The 14,881-nt window shown below is 35.5% G+C and overlaps 1 protein-coding gene across 1 annotated transcript; it reads left to right on the top strand.

The window, feature by feature from the left end:
* The first annotated feature begins 11,381 nt into the window (after window positions 1–11,381).
* LOC139506024 (prostaglandin E2 receptor EP4 subtype-like) lies at window positions 11,382–14,493 on the top strand. Its single transcript, XM_071295319.1, has 2 exons — window positions 11,382–12,396; window positions 13,933–14,493. The coding sequence occupies exons 1-2, from the start codon at window positions 11,578–11,580 to the stop codon at window positions 14,410–14,412; spliced, it is 1,299 nt and encodes a 432-aa protein (XP_071151420.1). The 5' UTR covers window positions 11,382–11,577; the 3' UTR covers window positions 14,413–14,493.
* The last annotated feature ends 388 nt before the right edge of the window (window positions 14,494–14,881 follow it).

The raw sequence follows: 14,881 nt of genomic DNA, 5'->3' as shown, positions 1-14,881 counted from the left end.
GTTACATCGTATACTCACAGGACAGAAATACAAAACAGCTTGTTACATCGTATGCGCATCAAACAGACAAACAAACCAGGTTCTTACATCGTATACTCACAAGACAGAAACACAAAACAGCTTGTAACATCGTATACTCATCAACCAGACAAACAAACAGGCGTGTTACACCGTTTACTCAACATGTCTCAACAAAAGTCATGTGACAATGGTACATATACAGTGTATTAACTTAAAGTTATGTGAGAATGGTACATATACAGTGTATTAACTTAAAGTCATGTGAGAATGGTACATATACAGTGTGTGAACTTAAAGTCATGTGAGAATGGTACTTATACAGTGTATTAACTTAAAGTCATGTGAGAATGGTACATATACAGTGTATTAACTTAAAGTCATGTGAGAATGGTACATATACAGTGTATTAACTTAAAGTCATGTGAGAATGGTACGTATACAGTGTATTTACTTAAAGTCATGTGAGAATAGTACATATACAGTGTAATAACTTAAAGACTCAGGACGTCGTGTGAGAATGGTACTTATACAGTGTATTTACTTAAAGTCATGTGAGAATGGTACATATACAGTGTATTAACTTAAAGACTCAGGACGTCATATGAGAATGGTACTTATACAGTGTGTTAATTTAAAGTCATGTGAGAATAGTACATATACAGTGTGTTAACTTAAAGTCATGTGAGAGTGGTACTTATACAGTGTATTTACTAAAAGTCATGTGAGAATGGTACATATACAGTGTATTTACTTAAAGTCATGTGAGAATGGTACTTATACAGTGTATTAACTTAAAGTCATGTGAGAATGGTACATATACAGTGTATTAACTTAAAGTCATGTGGGAATGGTACATATACAGTGTATTAACTTAAAGTCATGTGAGAATGGTACTTATACAGTGTATTAACTTAAAGTCATGTGAGAATGGTACATATACAGTGTATTTACTTAAAGTCATGTGAGAATGGTACATGTACAGTGTATTAACTTAAAGTCATGTGAGAATGGTACATATACAGTGTATTAACTTAAAGTCATGTGAGAATGGTACATATACAGTGTATTAACTTAAAGTCATGTGAGAATGGTACATATACAGTGTATTAACTTAAAGATTCAGATTTAAACTCCCGAGCATAGAAATCTCGTTCCATTTCTTCAACCCAATTGTCTTTTTTGTCCTTTTTTTTCGATTATGAACCGAAAATTAATACTTATAGAATAAATCGATATTTCCATCTGAAGCAATTAATTACATAGACTTAGTGAGCGTCTAGCTAGGGTTTACAGATTATACAATAATGTACCAAATTTAACCAAAAAAAATAAAAAATACGGAACATGACTGCCATGTTAAAATGAGCAAAGAAATTATTTCTCAATTTTGATTTCCGGCGTTGTTAAAATATAACTGAGGTTGTAATAAAATGATTTTGTTAATACGCAAAAGAAGAGCGTTATATTAGAATGGTCACAACTAAGATCATCTCTAATGATAAAAATAAGATGTGGTATGACTGCCAATGAGACAACTGTCCACAAGAGACCAAAATGACACAGACATTAACAACTATAGGTCATCGTACGGTCCTCAATAATGAGCAAAGCCCATACCGCATAGTCAGTTATAAAAGGCCTCGATATGACATTTTTAAACCCTATTTAGACCCTCTTAACTATTATAATGACAAATAATTTGGATACAACAGGTATGACGACAAACCATAATACAACATGTATGACGACAAACCATAATCAGTTTGATTGAGAGTGATAACCAGATGTTCAAGTAACAGTACGACACTAATTAAACAAGATTTTTCTAATATCAATTTCTACAGATTGACAACAATGTGTTCATAATAGGATGTTAAATTGAATTGATAATATATAAATCTTTATTCTCGCAATCCAAAGTACAATGGTACAATAGGATGCTAATTTGAAATGATAACAGGATGCTAATTTGAAATGATAACAGGATGCTAATTTGAAATGATAACAGGATGCTAATTTGTTATACAAACCTCTGACGTCCAATATCATATCAAATCGTTCGGCCATTTGGAATTCCCGACTTAACCAATAAATTGTAGAAACTAACTTGTTCTTGAAACTTGCCTCATTCACACTTTCCCCTTCCTTGTTTTGTAGTATTTGGCTTATTTGCATTGTTTGAATTAGCATCTGTTGTTTCGGGACTTTTGGTTTATTTGCCACATTTGTTTTTGGTTTCAGCTTCTCAGCCTTTGTCATTTACAGATTCATCAGTTGTCACTATTTGTTGTTACTATCATCAGCGGAAATCGTCACATTTTGACTGTAATTCTGATGGTATCTGGTTGTAAATTGTCTGGATTTCGGGGATTTTGGGAGTGCAGGGGAGTACACATACACGTGACAAGTGCGCCACATATCACGGATTCTCTGAATACCTTTTATCCGTTTAGCTGGAAATTTTGTTTCAATGGCGTTGTTTATTTCTATGTTCGTAAGCCATAGGGGTCTCGGTGGTTAAACAGAACCAAATACATCGGTATCTGTCAGAAATATAATTTTGTTTATAGTCACTGGGATCACTTGATTCACCTGTAACATTATCAGCTCCAACTGTTTGTTTTGCTTTGTGTTGGCGTTTGTATTCGACAGTACCTCGGAATATAACGCCATATTTGTTTCGTTTTGATTTGAAATGTCCACCTCGGGATCTAACAACTCTTTTTGCATACCTTGCATATCTTCTAGAAGACATTCAAAACGATCTTTTGACACTTGTTTACATAATGCTTCAATTTCAGGTTACATCATGAAGGTTAACCTTATGAAAATTATATTGTTTTCTGGAGCGGTATCTCACTTAGCCTTAGCAATAAAGGGACCTCACTCTCTTTTGTTCTTGACATTTAAATGAAACCTACAATCTCACGTCATTTGACCAAAAATGACCTAAATATGATTAAGTCTAGTTACCATGTGAAATCAAATCGTTAATGTTTTACATATAATAGTTTACTTACTACTATATATGTTGATTACTGAAACAATGTTTTCTCACCTTCACAGCGTTTAACCCGTGCCCCCTTTCTACACACTGTTAACCCACCTACACAGTGTTAATCTCTAGACAGTGTTAATTCATCTACAAAGTGTTCACCTATTTATACAAAGTAAACCCATCTACACAGTGTTAACCCATCTATACAGGGTTAACCCATCTACACAGTGTTAACCAATCGACACATAGTTAACCGATCTACACAGTGTTAAAACCACCTACACAGTGTTAACACATTTTCATAGCGTTAACCAATATTCACAGTGTTAACCCATCTACACAGTGTCAATCCACCTTCACAGTGTTAGCCTATCTACACAGTGTCAATCCACCTTCATAGTGTTAACCAATCTACACAGTGTCAATCCACTTTCACAGTGTTACCCCTACTACACAGTGTCAATTCACCTTCACAGTGTTAACCCATCTTCACAGTGTTAACCCATCTTCACAGTGTTAACCCATCTAAAAAGTGTCAATCCATCGACACAGTGTTAACCCATTTACACAGTGTCAATCCATCGACACAGTGTTAACCTATACACAGTGTCAATCCATCTACACAGTGTTAACCTATCTGCACAGTGTCAATCCACCTTCACAGTGTTAACCCATCCACACAGTGTCAATCCACCTTCACAGTGTTAACCCCTCTACACAGTGTCAATCAACTTTCACAGTGTCAACCCATCTACACAGTGTCAATCCACCTTCATAGTGTTAACCCATCTACAGTGCACACAGTGTCAATCCACCTTCACAGTGTTAGCCTATCTACACAGTGTCAATCCATCTTCATAGTGTTAACCCATCTACACATAGTCAATCCACTTTCACAGTGTTAACCCATCTGCACAGTGTCAATCCACCTTCACAGTGTTAGCCTATCTACACAGTGTCAATCCACCTTCATAGTGTTAACCCATCTACACAGTGTCAATCCACCTTCACAGTGTTAACCCCTCTACACAGTGTCAATCCACCTTCACAGTGTTATCCCCTCTACACAGTGTCAATCCACCTTCACAGTGTTTATCCATCTACACAGTGTCAATCCATCTACACAGTGTTAACATATCTACACAGTGTTAACATATCTACACAGTGTAAACCCCTCTACATAGTGTCAATCTATCTACACAGTGTTAACCCATCTACACAGTGTTTACCCATCTACACAGTGTTAACATATCTACACAGTGTAAACCTTTCTAAACAGAGTTAACCCTTCTACACAGTGTCAATCCACCTTCACAGTGTTAATCCATCTACACAGTGTTAACCCATCTACACAGTGTCAATCCACCTTCACATTGTTAACCCCTCTACACAGTGTCAATCCACCTTCACAGCGTTAACCTATCTACACAGTGTCAATCCAACTTCACAGTGTTAACCCATCTACACAGTGTCAATCCATCGACACAGTGTTAACCCCTCTACACAGTGTCAATCCATCTACACAGTGTTAACCCATCTACACAGTGTCAATCTATCTACACAGTGTTAACCCATCTACACAGTGTCAATCCATCTACACAGTGTTAACATATCTACACAGTGTAAACCCCTCTACACAGTGTCAATCTATCTACACAGTGTTAACCCATCTACACAGTGTCAATCCATCTACACAGTGTTAACATATCTACACAGTGTAAACCTTTCTACACAGAGTTAACACCTCTACACAGTGTCAATCCACCTTCACAGTGTTAATCCATCTACACAGTGTCAATCCATCTACACAGTGTTAACCCATCTATACAGTGTCAATCCATCTACACAGTGTTAACATATCTACACAGTGTAAACCCCTCTACACAGTGTCAATCTATCTACACAGTGTTAACCCATCTACACAGTGTCAATCCATCTACACAGTGTTAACATATCTACACAGTGTAAACCTTTCTACACAGAGTTAACCCCTCTACACAGTGTCAATCCACCTTCACAGTGTTAATCCATCTACACAGTGTTAACCCATCTACACAGTGTCAATCCATCTACACAGTGTTAACTTATCTACACAGTGTAAACCTTTATACACAGAGTTAACCCCTCTACACAGTGTCAATCCATCTGCGTAGTGTTAACCCATCTACACAGTGTTAACATATCTACACAGTATAAACCTTTCTACACAGAGTTAACCCCTCTACACAGAGTTAACCCCTCTACACAGTGTCAATCCACCTTCACAGTGTTAATCCATCTACACAGTGTCAATCCATCTACACAGTGTTAACCCATCTACACAGTGTAAACCTTTCTACACAGAGTTAACCCTTCTACACAGTGTCAATCCATCTACGCAGTGTTAATCATTCTACATAGTGTTAACCTATCTACACAGTGTAAACCTTTCTACACAGAGTTAACCCCTCTACACAGTGTTAACCCATCTACACAGTGTTAACCCATCTACACAGTGTTAACCCATCTTCACAGTGCCAATACATCTACACAGTGTCAATCCTTCTACACAATGTTAATCATTCTACACAGTGTTTATCTTTCTACAGTGTTAACCCATATACACAGTGTTAACCCTTTCTACACAGTGTTAACCCATCTACAAAGTGTAACCTTTTCTACACAGTGTTAACCTATCTTTGCAGTGTTAACCTATCTAAACAGCGTTAATCTATATACAAAGAGTAAATCCATCTAAACAGTGTTATTAGTACGGCGGCTTTGTGAAAAATTGTGCACATCCTGCTACAAGCATGAAATTTGGCATATAACTTCCCCATCTGTTACTCTTTTATTTCCGATAGGGAGGCATTTGAAAAAAATGTCGCACTTCAGGTAAAATCCAAAACGGCGGACTTCATACTTAAATCAGTCCAACATCGAAGGCTAGTATGTGAAAAGGTGTTATAATCATGCTACTATGATAATATTTGGTACAAACTTTTGTTTTTTACTACTTTTGGATATATTATATAGATTAGATGTCTTGAAAAACCCTACTTCCGGTAAAATGTTATATGGCGGACATTGTACTAAAATAAGCTTATTTTTTAGGGAGGGTAATTGAAATATGTTTAAACATATTGATACTATCATTACATTGTGCAGGAACCATGTCTTTGGTGCGTCTCATGGATACAATGTATAAAACATATTTCTTTAAAACCCTTAATTCCGGTCATATCCAAAATGGCGGACATAGAAATATCAATTTCTTTTTTTAAAATGTTGTTTATTGTGCTGACTTTAAGTTATCCTCAAAACAACTTATTCTATTAAGTTGTAAATGTTTAAATACAAAGTAATCACTTCCGGTAAAAAAAAAAAACAATCTGGCGTAAATTTCAAAGATGAGTCCTCAATCCATATCTTCGATGTAGAGTTTTGGATAGATTGATTAAAACAAAATAAAACATTTTTAAACTGCTACTACCATTCGGCCAAAAAGACATGTTCATTCACGATCACCACCTCATGCACACAAGGCAGTCTACGGGAGACACGATTTTTCACATCATCCTTTCTTACATCCACATGTACAAGCTTCTAACAAAATGATGAGGCCTCAGAAAGAGTTTTTTTAAAAGGGATCCTCTTTGTCCCTTCGCCATCCATTAGCGCCTGGACTGGGTAGCATAAGAGCCAATTCCAAGCTCGTCCCCCTAAATACCTGCACTAGTATATTGCACGTTTTACATGCTGGAAAAGACCAGATCAAGTTGAGGGAATAGCCTCATTTAGCCTTCCCTTTTGCACAAAACTTTTTTCTTGCTTCGTTAACCATGTTAACACAATCAGTTAAATTTATGGTTCGATCTTATAGTAAAACCTCGGTGATTTAGGTTGATCAATCATCATTCTTTATGTTAAAGTCACATTTTCAAATGCCATCAATGTCTCACACGCAGTCTTTTTCTTTTCAAGCAAAGATAGAACTGTATCACAACTGGTAAAGGCATGGATCACAATAAGTGTGTGTGATCACTTATTGCCTAGTGCATTTGAAAGGTCATTGATAGATATCAATTCAAAGTTGCTGTGCTCTCCCAAACACAATCCATAGTTCGTCTACCTCCATGTCACGGAGAAGCGAAACAGTAATGACAGCATCATCAGTAACGACTGTTTGAATCATGACTCGTTTAAGTTCATGTTTCACTGCATCAGATACATGAACCATGATTCTAGTGTCTGCCTCTAATTGTGAACATAGTGCTAAACTTGAAATACATAACGTGGTGGATAAGATAGAATATCCTGAACATTTGTTGCTACAACTACCATACGCATCCGAGAATTCATCCACTCGTGTTACAATTTCAATGTGTTTTATTGAGGTAAGGACATAATACCCCATCAGTATACTCGTTAGCCCGCAAATACATGTTTATTCACAATCGGAGAGTTGATTTTCCACATTTACAAAGACTGGTATTGTTTCTTACATCCACAATGTACAAGCTCCTGATAAGATGAAAGAGGCCTCACTAAGAGTTCAAAAGGGTTCCCCTGGATCATATTTGTTCCTTCCCCATTCATAAGCGTCTGGACTAGTTAGCATAGGAACCAATTCCACGCTTGTTACTCATTCATAGCCGCCATGGTATAATGCACGCTTTACATGCTGAAAAAGACTAGACCGAGTCGTGGGAATAGCCTCAATAAGTCTTCCCTCTCCCAAAAACGCATGTTTTCTTGCTTTGTACTCATTCTAAATGCTAAAGTCACATCTTCAAACGCAATCCATGTCACCAACACAGTTCCCTGTCCAGTAAACGTGTAATCTCTCAGTGCCTAGTGCATTTGAAAGGTCATGTATAGATATATATCTAAAGTTTTTCCCACTTCCAAATGCAAACCAAAGATCGTCTGCCCCTATGTCACGGAATAGCGAAACAGCAATGACATCAATATCGACTGTTCGATGGTGCTAAACTTGGAACATCATCAAGTGGTGGATAACACTGAACATCCTGAGCATTTGTTGCTACAACTACCTTTTCCTCAAAATTTTATTGAGCAAGCTGCTGTGAATGAAAACTAAAAATGTCTATCTTATTGTCGTCATCTCTCAGAACACTTTGCCAAATTTGAGGAATTTGTTTTGACCCTGGATTCGTCTGTGTATTCTCTTTCCCCAAAATGTAGCTCTTGCTTCTTGTAGCAGCCTTCAAACTACCAGTATTGTCTATGTACGCATCCGAGACTACATCCAATATTGTTACAGTTTCAAGGTGTTTCCTAACGAGTATGCTGATTATTATGTTCTTACCTGAATAAAATACATTGAAACTGTAACAAGAGTGGATGAAATTTTTTATGAGTATGGTAGTTGTAGCAACAAATGCTCAGGATTTTCAGTGTTATCACCACGTGATGTATTTCAAATTAAGCACCATGTTCACACTAAGAAGCTGACACTAGAATCATGGTGAATGTGTCTGATGCAGTGAAACACGAACTTAAACGAGTCATGATTCGAACAGTCGTTACTGATGATGCTGTCATTACTATTTCGCTATTCCGTGACATAGGGGTAGACGAACTATGGATTGTGTTTGGGAAGGCAAAACATTTTGGATTACTATCTATCAATGGTCTTTCAAATGTACTAGGCAATAAGTGATCACACACACTTATTGTGATCAATGCCTTTACCGGTTGTGATACGGTTCTCTCTTTGCTTGGAAAGAAAAAAGACAGCGTGGGAGTCATTGATTGCATTTGAAGATGTGACTTTAACATAAAGAATGATGATTGATCAACCGAAATCACCGGGGTTTTACTGTAAGATCGCACGAACTGATCAGATGGGGCTAACATGGTTAACGAAGCAAGAAAATAACTATTGCACAAAAGGGAAGGCTAATTGAGGCTATTTCCTCAACTTGGTCTACTCTTTTCCAGCATGTAAAACGTGCAATATACTAGGGAAGGTGTTTAGGGGGACGAGCATTTGATTGGCTCTTATGCTATTCCGTCCAGGCGCTAATGGATGACGAAGGGACAAAGAGGATCCCTTTTTAAAAACTATTTCTGAGGCCTCATCATTTGGCAAAAGCTTGTACATTGTGGATGTAAGAAAGGATGTCTCGGTCGTTGTTAATGTGGAAAATCGGGTCTCCAGTGCACTGCTTTGTGTGCATGTGGTAGGGACTGTTAATAAACATGTATTTTGGCCAAATAGTAGTAATTTTAAAAATGTTTTAGTATTATCCTGATATTTTTTTTGATCAATCTATCCAAAACTCTACATAGAAGAAATGGATTGAGTACTCATCTTTGAAATTTACGCCATATTTTTACCGGAAGTGTCAACTTCGTATTAAAACATTTACAACAGAATTGAATTAGGTGTTTTAAGGATAACTTAAAGCCAAAATATTAATGACCAGCACAAAAATCAACATTTTCTTTACATTTTGAAAAAAAGTTGAATATTTAAATAATAAATTGATATTTCTATGTCCGCCATTTTGAATATTACCGGAAGTAGACGGCGTTTTAAAGACAGATTTTTCATACATTGTATCCATTAGAACATGTAGAAGAACCAAAGAAAGGTTAATGCACAATGTAATGATAGTAGCAATACGTTTAAACACATTTCAATTACTTTGGCTTGGCATTTTTGTACAGAGAAAAATTCTACAAAACTTGAAAAAATACAAGACAGAGCATTAAGATTTGTATATGACGACTACTTATCATCCTCTGAAACTCTTTTTGAGAACGCAAAGGTTCCAACCCTACAAGTAAGACGTATCAGGACAATGGCACTTGAGACTTATAAAATGTTAAATAATTTGGCTCCTGTATGTTTACAAAATTTACTCAAAATTAAACACACTAAATATTCTTTTAGATACAGTAATATTTTGGATATACCACAGGTAAGAACTACCTCATATGGAAAAAAAATCTTTTAGTTTTGCTGCTGCTTCTTTATGGAATAGCTTACCAGACCACTTCAGGACTGTTAACAGCTTCTCACATTTTAAGAGTCTTGTTCAGTCCTGGAGTGGAACAGAATGTTTTTCTCTGCCTGTAGATAACTAATGTGTTACAATATTTATGCTTTTTATGCTGCATTAACAGCTTGCTTTGCAACTGAAATTTTTGTTATTTAATTTTTAAAATTTGATTGATTTGATATTTTTACTTTATAAATCATAAATTATTTAAAAAATAATTTTTAACAGAAAATTTTAAAAATTTTTAGTGCTTCATATATATGTTTTGGTATTTTGCAAGATACATGTATATGCTATTTGCTTAGAGTTAATTTTTGGTGCTGCTTTTTATTATTTATTGCATGCTGCATGCCTTGTTTTATTTGTTATTGCATATGTTTTTATATTCGGTGAAAAGCTCATTAGAGCTTATGTTTGTATTGTTTGTCAATATGCCGAATCCAAATAAAGTTTTACTTACTTACTTACTTACTTACTTACTTACTTACTTTTTACCCCAAAAATAAGCTTATTTTAGTACAATGTCCGCCATGTTGGAATTTACCGGAAGTAGGATTTTTGCAGACGTCTAAACAATATAATATATCCAAAAGTAGTACAAAACAAAGATTTGTAACAAATAATATGGTTGTAGCATGATAATAACACCTTTTCAAATACTAGCCTTCGATATTGTGCTGATTTAAGTATGAAGTCCGCCATTTTGGATTTTACCAGAAGTGAGACATTTTTTTTCTTTTTTCAAATGCCACCCTATCTGAAATAAAAGAGTAATAGTTGAGGAAGGTCTATGCCAAATTTCATGCTTGTAGCAGGGTGTTCACAATTGTCTGATATATGCTTGTTTGCTGTAGCCGCAGGACTATATCCCATATACACCGCGTTAATTCATGTACACAGTGTAAATCAATCTACAAAACGTAACCCCATGTACACAGTGTTAGATATAAAAAGATAATCTTCCATCCAAGAGTTTGCCATTATAGGTCAAAGTACGGTCTTTAACACTGAGTATTGGCTCATTTCGAACTGCAAGCTATAAAGGGCCTTAAAAAAGGACAAGTGTTGAAACATTCAAACGAGAAAAACAACTCTCCAATCTATATATTAAAAACATCTACACAGCGTTTAACCGTATGTACACAGTGTCAACCCTCCTATATATAGTTATAATTGAAATAAAAATCTCATTACAGACTTATTATTAAGTATGAAAGGACGTTAATTTGATCAGTTTTAGCACATATTTCATATTATATTGTCAAATTGTTGTGGAGGTTCAACCGTTGTTTCCGACAATTTTTTTGTGTTTTCCGGGAAACGAAATCACTGTTAAGTACAATTGATTTTTGTTATGAGATTTGTACATTTTTTATACTTTGCTATGTAACTGTTCATTGATAAAATTCACTTAGCTGAAATATCATTATTTTTGGCAGTAATTGACAAAAAAAGATTCATGTTATCTTTTACTGGTGAAGTTTGCAGAGTTTACACAATAACTATATAACATATATCTACCTACAACAAGGATACAATAGTTTGATGTTCGGTTTCATTGGGAACACAAGTGGAAGTCCACAATCATCAGCAACTCAACCTTATAATCAGACCAACGATACGGATTATACTTCAAATATACATAATACGGTTATTATTTCGGGAGTGATGTTTGGAGCAGGAGTTTTTGGAAACATTTTGGCTCTTATTGTGTTGATTAGATCTGAGCCTGAACAGAAGAGGACGATATTTTATCGATTAGTAGCCGGACTCTGTATCACGGATTTTCTGGGCATTACATTAACATCACCCGTTGTGTTAGCCGTGTATGTAAACAACCTACAATGGATAGGTGGGACAGCAATGTGTAATTACTTCGGCTATGTCATGATCTTTGCCAGTTTTGCAACAATGCTGATAGTGTGTAGCATGTCTATAGAGAGAGTGTTTTGTATAATATACCCTCTTATATACAATACTCGTTCGTCAACAAAACATGCTACAATGATTTTGATATTCTGCTGGACTATAGCAGCATGTTTTGCCGCACTCCCATTCCTAGGCTTCGGTCAATTAGTTCTACATTACCCTAGAACGTGGTGTTTTGTCGATTATTTCACTAATGACCCAGTAGATAAAGTATTTAACTATTTATTCGCTTCATTAGCCATTGCCGTCATTATCGTGACCGTCTGCTGTAACTTAACGGTTATGTTCACCTTGACAAAACGTCAATGTCAGCACGTGTCAAAATACGGAAGATCCAAATATGGTAGTAATTCTAAACGCTTCAATGAATGTCAGATGTTAGTACAATTAGTTGGAGTCACCATAGTATTTAGCGCATGTTATATGCCTCTTATGGTAGGTACTGTTTCAACCAACAGAAGTCATCATGGCATTTTTAAGGTTATGTTACGAGTATCCTATATCATAAAAAAGTTCTTTCATTATATAAGTTTAAACAATAGACGAAATATTCTGATATATCATTTTCACTGGATCAAATATTACATAATTTGATCCAAACAATAAAACAATTATAGAATTTGTGTTCCAACAGGAACATATATAATGGCGAAATGACCAACAAAGTTTCATTGGAATTCACTAAGCCGAAACAAATATACGTTGACATCTCACAGTAGGTTCTGCTTTAACTATTTTAAAGTCACTATAATGTTAGGTGCCATTTATTCTAAAGTAGGTACAACTTTAATTATCCCCGGCTTAGTATATATCTAGGATTTTGATTGGTTAACGCACGTCGTTACAAAACCCATAGCCCCTGGGTGTTGCTAACCCATATCCCCGGACGTTGCTAACCATTATCCCGGGGAACTTCACGCAAGTTTTCCTTAGTTCCATGATTGTTCCTTGTGAAATATTGAAATCTGTAGATTATCTATGATGTTTGTAATTAAATATTTAATTCATTAACGATTTTGTCCTATTATGCCGATCATTTACACTCATTTCATTAAATGCATCACTTGACTGCCACATTTTCAAGGAATGGGACTACTGACATGCTATGCAAATTACCCACGTTGACGTCACACCATCTATGGCGTAACGCTCACAACATTGAGCGCCAAATTTGACTCATTCCAGTTTCTCTGTCTCCGTATTAAAAACGTCTTATATTTGACTACCTGTAGGGTTCTACCAAAGGTAGTACCCTACACCCTGTAAAAAATATGTAAAATTTCCAAATTTCAATAAAACTTTTTTTAGATAATGAAAAAAACGTTGTTTTCGCGTTACACTTTGTACCCGAATTTCCATAAAACTCGCCCGATTCGGACTAAGACCGGGGATAAATTCGTTATCTACGTTCATATTCGTAGATATGGATATTTTAACACCCTTCAGTACCCTGTACACCCTTCGGCTACGCCTCATGGTGTACTGGGGTACTTCAGGGTGTTAAAATATCCATATCTACGGATATGAACGTAGATAACTTATAATCTCACCATTTCGTGGATTTTTTTTTCAAACAAAGTGATAAATATGTCTTTTAGTAAAAAGCATATTCTAGATTTTTAAATAGTTCACATAATTGAATTTTTTTTTATAAATAATCCAAATTAGCTGCCAAGCTTTTCACAAAATGTCCTTAGGTAAAATATTCATACTCCAAAACAAATGCAAGAGTGTGTTTGTCAAATTGGATTAAAAATAAAATTTAGAACGGAGAGATGAGAACGTATTTTGTATGAACACCGACGTTTGATACAGATTCCTTGTGAACCGTTCTTTGTGAATTGTGAAGGCCATTTCTTATCACAACTTACAAACAAGAATGTGTTGCAGCAATTACCTAGCTGTATGCCTATATATACACATATTTCGCAAAATTGAATTTTACCTAATATATGTATTTTATATTTTCAGGCAAGAATTATTATAAACCAAACAGGATTATTACCCCGAAATTTTCTTTTGGATTTATTCGTGATAAGAATTGCATCACTAAATCAAATTCTAGATCCGTGGGTCTATATTTTATTGCGGAGGGAACTATTATGGAAAGTGATATCAGGCTTTAAAACATTATTTCAAATTGGACAAAATCAACTAGAAGATATTAATCCGACGAAATGCAGCTTAGACATAGAGAATGACACGTGCTGTATATTTTGTTATCACTGTTTATGTGACCCTCCTCGTGTGAAACGTCCAAGACCAGACTCAATGTATTCCATGTACTCATATGACCTTGAGAATTTACACCCATCAACTCCAACTCTCATCAGGAGTAGATCACTACTTCAGAACGATAGAAGTAGCTATATATCTATGAAACCCGTGAACATATCTGCACAGCACAGTTTAAAACAAAACTTCGTCGATAGTGTAGTCGACAGGTCATAATTCTTAATTCAGAAATATTTTGGCGCATTTATACAAATATTCTATGATACGGGTTTTAATAATAAAAAAAAGATATGTTCAGATAGTTTTTCATTCCTGAATGTTGTTCAATTTGTTTTTTAATGAGATGCTGTCCTGGGACCTGGGGTCTAGTTTATTGAGTTAATATGTTGTTGTTGTATGATTTTTTTTATGGGTTCGATTGGATATTGTGTTATGTTTTATCGTTTGTGGTTTGAATTCTGTATTTTTTGTTCATTTCACATGTGTCTTATTTGTCAATATAGTCGATTTAATCTCCATTTTCCCAGGATAAAGTAGTGTGCTAGTCCAAATAATTATGACGTAGTCACAGCCATGTACAATAGCCTACCATAACCGTCATAATCAAGATAATTATTTGGACTAGTATTATATTATAGTATTGGACGGCATTAACTTTTTTGGATTCGTGCGTCACTGATGAGTC

This window comes from Mytilus edulis, chromosome 1 (assembly GCF_963676685.1).
Source record: "Mytilus edulis chromosome 1, xbMytEdul2.2, whole genome shotgun sequence".
Classification (NCBI taxonomy): Eukaryota; Metazoa; Mollusca; class Bivalvia; order Mytilida; family Mytilidae; genus Mytilus; species Mytilus edulis.
The sequence above is the reverse complement of the archived record's forward strand: the minus strand, read 5'-3'. Positions and strand labels throughout refer to the sequence as shown.